The 13,895-nt window shown below is 49.2% G+C and overlaps 1 protein-coding gene and 1 non-coding gene across 2 annotated transcripts in view; one reads left to right on the forward strand and one right to left on the reverse strand.

Annotated features, from left to right (window-relative positions):
- The window catches only part of SDR42E2 (short chain dehydrogenase/reductase family 42E, member 2), a 30,931-nt gene extending 26,093 nt beyond the window's left edge, over positions 1 to 4,838 (forward strand). The window contains exons 11-12 of the mRNA XM_054242678.2: positions 36 to 109; positions 3,209 to 4,838. Of these exons, the coding sequence (XP_054098653.2) occupies positions 36 to 109; positions 3,209 to 3,463 (329 nt within the window). The 3' untranslated portion in view covers positions 3,464 to 4,838. The remainder of the gene's footprint in view (positions 1 to 35; positions 110 to 3,208) is intronic.
- Positions 4,839 to 8,216: 3,378 nt separating this feature from the next.
- On the reverse strand, positions 8,217 to 8,298 carry TRNAL-UAG (transfer RNA leucine (anticodon UAG)). Its single transcript has one exon. It is a non-coding gene; the product is annotated as a tRNA-Leu (tRNA).
- Between the last annotated feature and the right edge of the window lie 5,597 nt (positions 8,299 to 13,895).

A 13,895-nucleotide genomic window follows, 5' to 3' on the forward strand; every position in this document is an offset into this window, starting at 1 on the left:
AGGACCCTGGTCACTGGTCCCCTCCCTTCCCACAGCGGCAGTGATGGAGCACCTGCATCTGGCCCTGAGACCCATCTGCAACCTCCCACTGCTGCTCACCCGGAGTGAGGTAAGTGAGCTGCTGCTATGGGAGCCCCAGTCCTGCTTCCCTCCCTCCCTCCCCACCTCTCCCCGCCACCCCCACTGCTGCCACTCCTTACCCCTTTGATGCCATGATGACAGATGCTTGTCTGAGGTCTCTATGTGGGTCCAAAGCTGGTGCTAGCTCTGTTATGATCACCCCAACCTCTGAGCTTTTGTTGAGGCTGTGCCCTCTGGGTCTGAAATGTGACAGCTCCAAGCCCATCCATCGTCACTGTTCTTTCATTCATAAGCTTCTTGTCTTTCCAGCCAGACTGGGGTCTCCCAAAGGCAAGTTTCAGGCCATTCACTCCTTTGAATGTTACCAATCCCACCAACTCTCAACACACACACACAAAACAGCTGATAGTTCATGTTTACTGAATAAGTATATGTTAAGTACCTACTGTATACAGAATATAATTCTTTTTATGAGACAGGGTCTCACTGTGTTGTCCAAGCTGGTCTCAAACTGCTGAGCTCAAGAGATCCTTTTGTCCAGGTGTGATGGCTTGCACCTATAATCCCAGTGCTTTGAGAAACTAAGACAGGAGGATCATTTGTAAGCACCTCCCTGGGCTTGTACTAGCCCCTGCCCCGCCTTCTGGGTTTGAGCATGCCTCCACTCCACCCCTTGAATCCTGGCCACGCCCATGAGGCCAGGAGTTTGAGACCAGCCTATGAAACATAGCAAGATCTCATCTCTACAAAAAATTTAAAAATTGGCCAGGCAAGATGGTGCGTGCCTTTAGTCCCTGCTCAGGTGGGAAGATTGCTTGAGCCCAGGAGTTCAAGGCTGCAGTGAGCCATGATCACACCACTGTATTTCAGCCTAGGAGACAGATGGAGACCCTACCCCTAAAAAAGAGAGAGAGAGAGTGATTCTCCCCCTTCAGCCTCTTCAGTAGCTGAGATTACAAGCATGTGCCACCATGCCTGGCTCAGAATACTACTCTCATAAGAATGATGATGCAGGTTTGTATTTGCTTAGTTAAAAGAGAGGATGTTTTCATCGCAGACTGTAAATAGCAAAGCTGTAGGTGGTGGTTGAGGTTATTTGCAAAAATCCTTCCAGCCCACTCTTGTTTGATTCTCTCTGATGCCCTGCTAAGTTAGAAACGTCAAAAAGATCGTGATCTCCTTTTTATGATGAAAAACTGAGCATGAGGAAAATTAGTGATTTGTCCAGGGCCACACCATACTGGAGTTGGCTTTAGACTCCATGTTTAGTGTTCTTTAACCAGGGGAGTCAGAGAGGGAGAGTGCAGAATGGGCCACAGAAAGAAGGAGTGACTTCTTCTTTGAGCCATCTAGATTAGTAGAGGAGAGAATAAGATGATAGTGACTATCTCTTGGGTGATGACAATATGCCAGGCACTGTGCTTTATTTCATTTCATCTTCATTACCACTCTGAGTTGTAGACTCCAGAGAGGAGGAAATGAGACACACAGTGAAATAACCTGCCCATGATCACTCACTTAAATGGCAGAGTTAGGATTTGAACCCAGACCTCAGTGATTTCAAGCTTAACTAATAGCTTTTGAAATGCATTAGGAATTGCATCCACATAAAATAGCTGCCAGGCTGCTGCTGAATTGTCATCAGGCAGGGACATGGCTCCTCTCCCTCTTGTTTAAATTGGAAATTTCCTTCTTCAGCCCTGGGGTAGTGTCCTTAACTGTGGAAGTTCCTTGGCTGTGGCTCGGGTACCCTCTGCTGGTCACTGTGTGACGCAACAACCAGCCCTCCAGGTTGACTTTACAGCCTTTTATGCATTTATCATGTATGGAGCATTTCCTGTAGTACCAGGCACTGAGCTAAGCAATGGAGGCAAGAAGACACAGCCCTTACCTTCGGGGAGCTCCTAGTCCAAAGGGGAAGACATCCCATTGACCAGGCAACTCAACACTGTAATTAGAGCCATTCTTGGGAAAATCGCGAGAAAGCCAGTGCACACAGAAGGGGCACCTTGGCCAACTCTGAGGAAGTCAGAGGCTGCTTCCCAGAGGAGATGACATCTAGAGACATCTAGGTGTGTTAGGGACCCTGCTTATCTAGCATAACTCAACTCCTGTGCTCCGCAAAGCCCTGCACTGCTGACTGGGACAAAAAGAGATAAATACTGGCCTCTCTCCTTACCCCCCATTAAGCATCCAAGACCACAGGTTTGACCCCAGGGGCTGTTTCAGTGGCACTGGAGAATCCAGCAGCTGGTGAACTCTTCCCCGGGGTCCGACTGAAGAACAAGAGAAGAAGAAATGAGTCAGGTGGGAGGGCATCTCCAGGTGCCAGTACAGCAGGGAAGGATTTAGGCTAAAATCTGGCTCCCCTGGGTGACCCCCAGCAAGTCACTCAACCTCTCTGACCGTTTTCCAACTATACACAGAACAGACAGTGCTAGTACCACCTTAGAGGATTAAATGAGGTAAGGCATAGAAAGGATTTAGCCCAGGCCAAGTGCAGGGTGTGTGTTCCTTAACTGACAGCTGTCATTACTACCCTTGAAACCAGTGGGCTCCAAGCCACCTGGCAGCAGGGGAAACACAGCTTAGAGAGTAATCAGTTTTGCATAATCGAATTCCTCTCTTAAGGAAGCTTAGTTAATGATCGAGGGCGTGACGGCCGCGCCTGGGGTCAGCCTAGCCACAGTTGGTCTGGAGCTGGGGGCAGGAAGCCAAGGTCGTTTCCTGGAGATCTGTTTCTGGCAGGTGTTCAGCTTCTCCTCGCGGATGCCTAAGAATATATCAAGGACCTCCTGAGTCTCAGCACCGTGCTAGGCTGGGAATAGGAGTGTAGGGGTGAGATCTCTGCTTTTTAAGGATCAAGGGCTTAAATAGGGTGAGAATTCAGCGAGGCTGGAGAGGGCGATGCAGAAGCGGCAATCTCCAATAAAAATGAAGATGGTAAGAAGGAAGTCCTCCCTAATGAGGGCATCGCAGGAGCAGGACGCTGCACTTGGGTTCTTTTAAATCGCTGTGCAATGGAGGGGACATTCTTGCCCTCTCTTTTCCCTTTCCGTGAACAGCGAGGTAGAGGATGCCCCCTTCCCACGAGCCCCACCCTCGGATGCCCCACCTGTCCCCGCAGGTGTGCAGCGTGGCCGTGACGCACACCTTCCAGATAGCCAAGGCCCGCGCCCAGCTCGGCTATGCGCCAGACAAGTTCAGCTTAGCCGACGTCGTGGAGCGATACGTGCAGTCCACTAGCCCGCGGCCCCGCAGCTCCACGGCGCAGACGCTCCTGCGGCTGCTGCTCGGACTGCTGCTGCTCCTAGGCTTGCTCGCCCTGGCCCTGCACTTCCTAGGCCTGCAGCCTCTACAAGCCGCCATGAAGCGCCTCTAACCGTCCACCGTCCGCCGCCCGCCAGGGTCCCTGCTGCACCTTTACCCTCGCCCAGCTCCCTCGGCTGGTACCAGCCCCTGCCCCGTCTTCCGGGTTTCAGCGCGCCTCCGCTCCGCCTCTTGAATCCTGGCCACGCCCCTGAGCCGCCCTCCAGACCCAGCCTCGCCGCCCGAGTCCTGGCGGTGTCGCTGACTACTCCCAGACCTTGCCTCGCACCCTTCCTGTGTTTTGGTCCCGCCTCTGTCCCGCCCCACCTTTCGAAGTGGGCACGCTCCCGCTGCGCCCCCTGAATCCTAGCCACGCCCCTGGTCAGCCCGGAGGCCTAGCTCCAGCCCCTTTCCGTGTTTTGGCCCCGCCCTTCAAATTGGGCACTTTGTGCCCCGCTCCCTGATTTCCCTGAGCAGCTCTCCAGACCTAGCCCGTTTCACGGTTTGGGCACGCCTCTTCCCCGCCTCCTGACTTCCTGGCCTATTCCTGAGCCGCTCTCCAGGCCTAACCCCGCCCCCGTGTTATAGCCACGCCCCTTCCCCCCGCTTCATGTTTTCGCCCGCCTTCTGAATCATAGTCACAACTTCCCCCCTCTCCCCGCCCGCTGAGTCTTGGCTACGCCCATGACCCGCCCTCCATGTCCTGGCCTTGCCTCCTTTTTCCTCCCTCCGGCCTGGCCCGGTTACTGACACAGGCCAAGGCTCACAGCCTGTTCCGTCTTCCGGCCTTTCTCCTAGTCCGTGCCCAGTCCTGGCTCTCCCCAGATCTGGTATTTGCTCCCTTTCTGGTCCTCCCCGCGCGCTTGAGCCCACCCTTTGGCTTCTCGTTTGGGTCTGGCCTTGCTCATCCCTCTGAGTCCAGTCCCGCCCTTCTCGCGTTAATTGGGTCCTGGCCCTGCCCCCTCCCTCTCTGGCTTCACCCCTTTCCAGCCCCGTCTCCTGGGTGGGTTCTCCTTGGAGCCTGTCTGCCGCAGTCGCTATGGGCTAATGCAGGCTATGGTGGCGTCGTCAGGAGTTTGCGCCGTCGGCTCCTGCTCTGGGACAGTGAACCCTCCTCCCCGCCCAGGCTCTCTGGGCTTGTCCTGAGATGGTCTCGGAATCCCGAGTTAGACCCGCTCTGTCTGGTAACATTGCATTGGATCCACCCCGACCCGAATGTTCTTGGCTTCTCATTCACACAGATCTATGTGTGACAGCCTGGGCTTGGGGAAAAACCGAGACTCAAGCTTCTGCCGAGCCCTACTTGGCCGTTTTGGGTTCCTGCCTGGAGATAACAGCACAGTAAGCACAGGTTTCAGTACCAGAAAGAGCATTAAAAAAAAAAAAAAAAAACTTTAAAAATAATTGGATGTCTCGATGAAGTACCAATAAAGTTATAATGGGAAAAATAGAGTTTAGTGGGTTATATTTCATTATTTAGTACTGTTTCTATTCATTGAGAGGTAAACGTCATAATCTTTAAAGTTTAACGTCACAAAACTTCTTAATCCAGCCCTGCTCTCCACAGAGACTCTCCCCCATCGTCTTAGTATCAGTTATCAGTTGTGAGTACCAAGACATCAGTGTGTAAATACAGCCATGTATAGATCATAATATGCACACGCGGGACTGGCAGAGAAGAAAAGCATCCCAAGCCTGAGGTGGAGGGGACGGAATGGGCTCATCAGAACCAACATGGACACCGCAGAGTGTGTCCCACTCTGCTGAACAAGGTGGGCAGTTTGGGAAGGAGCAAAAAAAAACAAACCAAACAAACAAAAACAGTATGCTCCTCTCTGCTAGGCTGAATTGTATGTGTGTATGTAATTTTTTAAAGATCAGTAATAATCCTTTATGTCTGTTTAATGCATGACAGTGTGAAAGGGGTTTCATCTATATGATCTTGTTTAATTCTTATAGCCACGCTTAAATAGGCTTTATTATTCTCCCTTTATAGATGAAGGAAACGGACTTTGTCTCATTCCAAAGAACAGGAGAGGGTGAGGGTTTCTGCTCTACAGCTGGGGAAATCTGGAGGAAGACCGCCTGAACCCCCACTGAGCTAAACACAACACAGGGTGACTTCTATTCTTCTGCACCGTGGCCATGCTAGGCTTACATTTGAAGTCTGGGATTGATTTCGTTCTCTCAGATCCTCAAACCTTGGGTTATCTGAAGCTGGCAGTCCTGGGCTTCCTTTCCTCTCAATAACATGCTTACATCAAAACTTCCTTCCTCTCTTTCTTCTCCCTCCTAATCCTGGGAAATCTGTTCTTAGAGCAGGAAAAACAATCTCACACTGCTCACATTATTTTCTAGATCTTTTGACTAGTGCCAAACCTCAGCTTTTTTTTTTTTTTTTTTTTTTTTCTGAGACGGAGTTTCGCTCTTGTTACCCAGGCTGGAGTGCAATGGCGCGATCTCGGCTCACCGCAACCTCCGCCTCCTGGGTTCAGGCAATTCTCCTGCCTCAGCCTCCCGAGTAGCTGGGACTACAGGCACGCACCACCATGCCCAGCTAATTTTTGTATTTTTAGTAGAGACGGGGTTTCACCTTGTTGACCAGGATGGTCTCAGTCTCTTGACCTCGTGTTCCACCCGCCTCGGCCTCCCAAAGTGCTGGGATTATAGGTGTGAGCCACTGCGCCCAGCCCAAGTCTCTCTCATCTTGAAAATATCTTCCCGGCAGGGCGCAGTGGCTCATACCTGTAATCCCAACATTTTGGGAGGTTAAGGCTGGAGGATTGCTTGAGGCCAGGAGTTCAATACCACCCTGGGTGATATAGCGAGAACCTTGCCTCTACCAAAAAAAAAAAAAAAATTAATTAGCCAGGTGTGGTGGCACCAAGGAGGCTGAGCCAGGAGAAGCACTTGAGTACTGGAGTTTTGAGTCTGCAGTAAGCTATGATTGCACTACTACACTCCAGCCTGGGCAACAGGGCAAGACCCCGTCTTTAAAAAAAAAAAAATCCTCCTTTGATTCCCCTATTTCCCTTCCCACAACTGTTCGTTTTGCTCCCCCTCTTCAAAATCAAATTTAGTGATGAATTGACAATACTTATGTTTCCATTTCTTCTCCTCAACCCATTCCAAAATGGCTTTAAGATCATCAATGATCTTGTCCATAAGTCATAAACTCAGAAGATATTTTTCAGTCTTTATTCTGACAACCCTCTTAGCTGTGTTCAGCATAGTTAACCACCCCCTCCTTCTTGATCCACTCTTCTTGGTCTCTATGAAACCACACCTGTTTTCCACATGTATCACTGGCCAGTCCTTCCCATCTCTTTCACGGGCTTTTCTTCCACTGCCCTCCCTTTAAGGTGATGGCCCTCAGGACTCTGTCTTGACCCCTCTTCTCCCTCTGTGAGCTTTTTCTGGGTGAGTTCATCCCTTCTTATGGCCTCAGTCTCTAATGCCTCCCAAATCTGTATCATTCCTTTTTTTTTTTTTTTTTGAGATGGAGTCTCACTCTGTCGCCCTGGCTGGAGTGCAGTGGCATGATCTCAGCTCACTGCAACCTCTGCCTCCTGGGTTCGAGCAAGTCCCCTGCCTTAGCCTCTCCAGTAGCTGGGACTACAGGCATCTGCCACCAAATTCAGCTAATTCTTTTTTTTTTTTTAATTTTTAGTCGAGAAAGGGTTTCACTGTGTTAGCCAGGATGGTCTTGATCTCCTGACCTCGTGATCCGCCTGCCTCGGCCTCCCAAAGTGCTGGGATTACAGGCAGGAGCCACCGCGCCCAGCTGGGGAGCTTTCTAAATTCCACATTCGAACATGCCACTCTTCAAAAGCCTTCCATGGTTTCCCATCACCCTCGGGAAGGGACAGAGTTCAAAGCTTTAACTCGGCATTCATGGCCCTCTTTGCCTATCGCTTTAGCCTCGCCTCTTGCCAATCCTCTGCCACCACTCTCTGTGCAGCTGCCCTGAATTGCCTTCACAGCGTCTCAGGTCTCAGCCTCACCAGGCTCTCATTGTTCTCTAGAGTTCTCTCTTCTTGGAAATCCCCTCCCCTGCCGTCACTTGGCTAATCTCAATTTCAGGACCCAACTAAATATCACCTCCTTGCTTCCCAGGAGCCAGGTTAGCATGCTCTACTGCCTAACACTCCTCATAGGCATAATCAATTACAATGGCAATGTCTGCAAAATCTATGGGTTCGAAAACATGCCTTGTATACCACCATAGCCTCAGGGTTTCTGGCACATAGTAGGCTCTTCAAAAACAGTTCAACAACTGTTTATAAATGAGGGCCCCTAAATCAAGCCTGAAAACCAAGTAAGAGGTGAATCAATGAAGCAGAGCCCTCGAGAATGGCACTTCCACGTAGGGTCAGACCCCTACTACTCCAGCATCACCTGACAACAGAGGTTTATGGGGTCCCTGGAGCCCTCTAAAGTACACGGAGCAGGCCAGAAATGGACCCCTCCTCCCTAACTCAGATCATGATTACAACCACCCCCAACTAACCCTGGAAAGACCCAGACAGACTGTTGGGAACTTTTCAAGCTAGCTCAGACGCTTTCCCCTGGAGAACGTGTTTTTTTGTTTCTTGTCTTGCTTCGAGGGAGCTGGATGGGTAGGTGAAAGAGAGGTTTGTGTACTGGGCTACAGCGTGAAAGAGCCTGCACAACCGTTTTTTCCTTTTCTCCTCCCTTCCCCCTTCCATTTAAAAAAACAAGATTATAAGCAATCTAAAGCTTTGGAAAAAAGAGGAGAGGTTGGAGAAGGACTACATGAAGAGATCGAAGGGTTAAGGATGGAAAAGTGAGACCCGCCTGGGGTGTGGCAGCGGTGGGATTCGAACCCACGCCATCGAAATGACTGGAGCCTAAATCCAGCGCCTTAGACCACTCGGCCACGCTACCAACCGCTTGCACAATTTTCTGTGCAGCTATGTTAATGTGATGACGCAGACGCCCCGCCCTCAAACTTTGCGCATGCTCAATACGGAACCGGCGTCTGCGGCGTCGCTCGGGGAACCCTGGAGTCACAGTGCTCTCGCGATCAGCAGTAGTAAATACACTACGAAAGCACTATTAAAACGAAGAAAATCTAAATAGCAAACATTAATATTTTTAATATTAAATCCTCACGTGTTTGGATTTGATTTTGCGGTTTCCTTGGGCGTGATCCTGCCTATAGCCACGTGGGGGCGCTCTCGCACGGCCTCTTCCTCCCGGGTGGGCCGGGGTCTCGCGCTGAGCCCCAGTTTGCACCAAATCAAGCTGGGTCCTCAACCTGCAGACGATCTGTCCAGCTCAAGGCGCCTCTGTAGCCTTGCGTGGCCTCACAGCCTACTCCTTGCCCTCGCGATCTAAGAATCAAGGGTTCAGGGAGGAAAATCACTGAACGTTGTTACACATTCTTTGCATGTGTGGGCTCTTTCCATCTCAACCTATACAGCTTTCATTAGCTGTGCGACCTATTTTACAGAGGAGGAAAATACAGCCACTAAGTAACTAGCTTTGGGTGCCCCAGCCAGCCGGCATTCCCTCGCCTTCCAAGACCCTTGTTCATCCACGTAGAGGATTTCAGTGTTTTTTAGAAAAAAAAAAAAAAAATGCAATAAATGTAGAGTACAACCTAGCAAAATTCCATTTCCCATCATTCAGAATTATTACTAACATTTTGCATATTAGCTTCAAATTTTTAAATTAAAATTAAAATGAACACTCTAGATAAAATTCAAGTCTCCTTTTATGTCCCCAAGTTCTATTCCCCTTCTTTCTCTTTCAGGAGTTTCCCATCTTTTCAGTCTTGATTTTCCTAATTTCACAATCACGTACGGTTATTTCTTTGCACGTTTAAGGAAAACAGCAAACAAAAATCCAAAGTTGTGAAGACAGTCAAGTCTGTAGGTGTGGTAGTCTGTATAAAGACCCCCTAAAGATGTCCATACCCAAACCTGTAAATATGTTAACGTCCGTGGCAAAAGGGACTTTTAGTAGTTGTGATTAAATTAAGAATCGCCTGGATTATCCAGGTGGTCCCAACGTAATCACGAGAGTCCTTACGAGAAAGAGACAGGTGGCTGGGCATGGTGGCTCATGCCTGTAATCCCAGCACTTTGGGACTCCAAGACAAGCGAATTGCTGGAGGTCAGGAGTTCCAGACCAGGCTGGCCAACATGGTGAACTTTCACCTCTACCAAAATTCCAAAAAAATTAGCCGAGTGTGGCAGTATGTGCCTGTAATCCCAGCTATTCAGGAGGCAGAGGTTGCAGTGAGCCGAGATGGTGCAACTGCACTCCAGTGCACTCCAGCCTGGGCAACAGAGCAAGACTTCCTCTCGAAAAAATAATAAAAATAAAATGAAAAAACAGGTGAAAAGTAAAAGAGGAGGAATTCAAGGAGATATGAGGACGAAACCAGAGGTCCCAGTGATGCAGCCACAAGCCAAGGAATGTCGGCAGTCTCTAAAGTTTGGAAAAGGTAAAGAAATGGATTCTCCTCTAGAGCCACCATAAAGGGAGCACGAGGTGTCTGACACCTTGATTTTAGCATTTCTGACTTCCAGAACAGTACCACTATAAATCTGTGTTGCTTGAAGACACTACACTTGTGTTAATTTGTTACAGCAGCAATAAGAAACTAATAGAGTGGGTAAACCCATGTGCTTGCAAATGAAACAGTTTGAACTCCCATGAGCTATGTGATCTCGGAAAAGTCACTTCTCTCTGGGCCTCGGTTGCTCATCCGTGTAATGAAGTGATAATGATGGCATCTACCTCACAGGATTTGCTGTGAGGATTAAACTCATCCATTCTGTAAATGTTTCATGAACACCTCCAATGCATCAGGCACTGCTCTGGTCATATCAGAGGATAAAGCAGAGACACATTAAGTGTGGTAATGCGGCCAGGCATGGTGGCTCATACCAGTGATCCCATCCCTTTGGGAGGTCGAGGTGGGAGGATCACTTGAGGCCAGGAGTTGGAGGCTACAGTGAACTATGATCACACCACTGCACTCTAGCCTGGGTGACAGAGAGAGGCCTTGTGTCTAAACCTGTGCTAAGCATGTAGATGAATCTCTGGCACATATGAGAGGGGTGACAGTGATGACTTTGTTCTCTCTGTGTATCTCAAGGGTTCTCACTACAAGGGTTTTTTGTTTGTTTGTTTGTTTTGAGACAGAGTTTAGATCTTGTTGCCCAGGCCAAAGTGCAAGGGCATGATCTCGGCTCATGGCAACTCTGCCTCCCTGGTTCACGAGATTCTCCTGCCTCAGCCTCGTGGGTAGTTGGGATTATAGGCCCCTGCCACCACACCCAGCTAACTGTATTTGTTTTGTTTGTTTGTTTGCTTGGTTGCTTTTAGTAGACACAGGGTTTCACCATGTTGGTCAGGCTGGTCTCGAGCTCCTTGACCTCAAGTGACGCACCCACCTCAGGCTTCCAAAGTGCTGGGATTACAGTAGTGAGCCACCGTGGCCGGTCACCTCAGGGTTCTTATATTGGCACTGGTCCCTTGGTGGTATTCCACATACATCTCTCCAAACCCCCTGTTTTAAGTAGGGGGTCTGTCCCAGGATGATACTGGGCCCTGCTAGGAGGTCAACTCCAGGAGGGCAGGTGATGCTGTCTTGTTCATCTACTGCTGTATCCTCAGGACCTAGAACAGTGTGGGCAGCAGGAATATTCCTTGAGAAAAATAGTTTTGCATTCTTGGTTAAGTCCACTCCATCTTGCCAAGTGAACTTGAGAGTCAGAGACAGATGCTTTCGGCTGGAGCTGCCCCACATAAGGGCTCAGAGAACTTTTGTCTGAACTTGAAATTCAGCAAGGAACACCGTTAGGTTTGCAAGTTATTTTGTGACTTGTGATTGTCCTCTGTGGCCACAAGAGGGAAGCAGCGTTCTCTTTAGGTAAATTTCCCTGCAATTACTCAAAGCTCCTGGACCATCTGCCACCAGCATCACCTCCCTAACTCTGTCTCTGATCATTTAATGCAACTCGGCATCTGTCCTGCATGTACTAAGCTTGATCAGCCAAAGAGCGGGCCTTGCAGGCTCTGGGAGGGGACGAGAACAGTTTCTGGAGCTGCTTAGAACCATTGTGCTGGGGTTGCTTCTCTAACAATAAAAATCCAGTGGTGGAGCCGGGCGTCGTGGCTCACGCCTGTAATCCAAGCACTTTGGGAAGCTGAGGCAGGCGGATCGCCTGAGGTCAGGAGTTCGAGACCAGCCTGGCCAACATGGTGAAACTCTGTCTCCACTAAGAATACAAAAATTAGTCAGGCATGGTGGCACACACCTGTAATCGCAGCTACTCGGTTGGCTGAGGCAGAAGAATCACTTGAACCAGGGGGGCAGAGGTTGCTGTGAGCTGAGATCATGCCACTGCACTCCAGCCTAGGCGACAGAGCGAGACTTCCTTTCAAATAAAATAAAATATAATCCAGTGGTGGAGGCAAGGCCACCAGTTCCTCTGCTCCACCCTGCCTTTCTCCAGCCACACCGCCCTGCTGGCCTGCCACAGACCTGCTGACGAGGCATCTCTGGTGATTCATGCCTTGAGGGTGACGCTGCCAGGGCAGCTCATATGCAAAGTCCATGCAAAGCCCAGCCACGGCCAAGCAAGGTTGGGAAGGCCACAGACGCCAGAGCAGCTGGGCTGTTTGTTTTTTTGTTTTTGTTTTCTTCTATGTGACGTTTAAAAATAACTTTGCAAAAGTAACGCATTTTCCTTGTTGAAACTCAAGCAAAGAAAGGAAAAGCACAAACAAGAATAACAATCTCTTTTCATGTCTTCACCCAGTTAAATTCTGTCAATCCTTTTGGTAAGGGAAACTCAGTTTTGTCTTTTTGTAATTTGTAATGTAATGCATGCTCGTTGTAAATTTTTTAAAATTTTTTAAGTTTTTCTTTTTTTGTTTTATTTTCGTTGTAAATTTTTTTAAATGTCAAAAGAATAAGATAGCCGGGCACGATGACTCACGCCTGTAATCCTAGCACTTTGGGAGGCCGAGGTGGGTGGATCACCTGAGGTCAGGAGTTCAAGACCAGCCTGGCCATCATGGTGAAACCCCATTTTTTTTAAAAAAAAAAAAGTCAAATCACAGGCATAAAGTTAAAAGGAAAATTCTCTTCCTCACCATGGCCCTCTTTCGCAATTGATTCCCAGCTCAGAAGTAACTATTGTGAAGAGTACCAGTTTAAGCTGCGAAAGGTGGCTCACACCTGTAATCCCAGTATTTTGGGAGGCTGAGGTGGGCGGATCACCTGAGGTCAGGAGTTCGAGAGCAGACTGGTCAACATGGCAAAACCCCATCTCTATTAAGAATACAAAAATTAGTTGGGCATGGTGGCACCAGCCTGTAATTCCAGCTTCTCCGGAGGCTGAGGAAGGAGAATCACTTGAACCCAGGAGGTGAAGGTTACAGTGATCATGCCACTGACCTCCAGCCTGGGGGATAGAGCCAGATTGTCTCGGGAAAAAAGAAAAAAAAAAAGAAGGCCTGGCGCGGTGACTCAAGCCTGTAATCCCAGCACTTTGGAAGGCTGAGGCGGGTGGAACACCAGGTCAAGAGATCAAGACCATCCTGGTCAACATGGTGAAACCCTGTCTCTACTAAAAATACAAAAAATTAGCTGGGCATGGTAGCGCATGTCTGTAATCCCAGCTACTCAGGAGGCTGAGGCAGGAGAATTGCCTGAACCCAGGAGGCAGAGGTTGCCATGAGCCGAGATCGCGCCATTGCACTCCAGCCTGGGTAACAAGAGTGAAACTCCATCTCAAAAAAAGAAAGAAAGAAAAAAGCCAGGCATGGTGGCTCACACCTGTAATCCCAGCATTTTGGGAGGCCGAGGTGGGCAGATTATCTGAGGTCAGGAGACCAGCCCGACCAACATGGTGAAACCCTGTCTCTACTAAAATACAAAAATTAGCTGGGCGTAGTGGTGGACACCTGTAATCTTAGCTACTTGGGAGGCTGAAGTGGGAGAACTGCTTGAACCCAAGAGGCAGAGGTTGCAGTGAGCCGAGATTGCACCACTGCCCTCCAGCCTGGGCGATGGAGCAAGACTCTGTCCCAAGATAAATACATAAATAAATTAATTAAAGTAAATAAGTAAAAAAAAGAGTGGTATCTCATCACTTCCTCAAGTCTTTCTGTAGTTACAGGTGGGCCATCCAGTCGGCTCTGTATTGGGCATTTCTCATACCCAGTAGGCCCAGGCCCCCTGAGCCAAGGAGGCAAAACACACAACCCAAGCCCACTGTGCACTGGGAATTTGAGCACTTAACACTTTGGTAACCAGACCCTTCCTGTGGTGCCTGTAGCCAGGGCAGCTCTTCAGCAGTCCCTGAGCCTATGGGAGGATTATACCTGTCTTGTTGCAATTGTGATGTGACTGTAAGAGCTGGCGCTCCATCACCATGCTGAGAAGGAAAGAGCTTTATTGCTGTTATAATTGCTGATATAATTCACACCCTCTTTTTTTTTTTTTCTGAGACCGAATC

The sequence above is a fragment of the Callithrix jacchus genome, chromosome 12, assembly GCF_049354715.1.
Source record: "Callithrix jacchus isolate 240 chromosome 12, calJac240_pri, whole genome shotgun sequence".
Taxonomy (NCBI): Eukaryota; Metazoa; Chordata; class Mammalia; order Primates; family Cebidae; genus Callithrix; species Callithrix jacchus.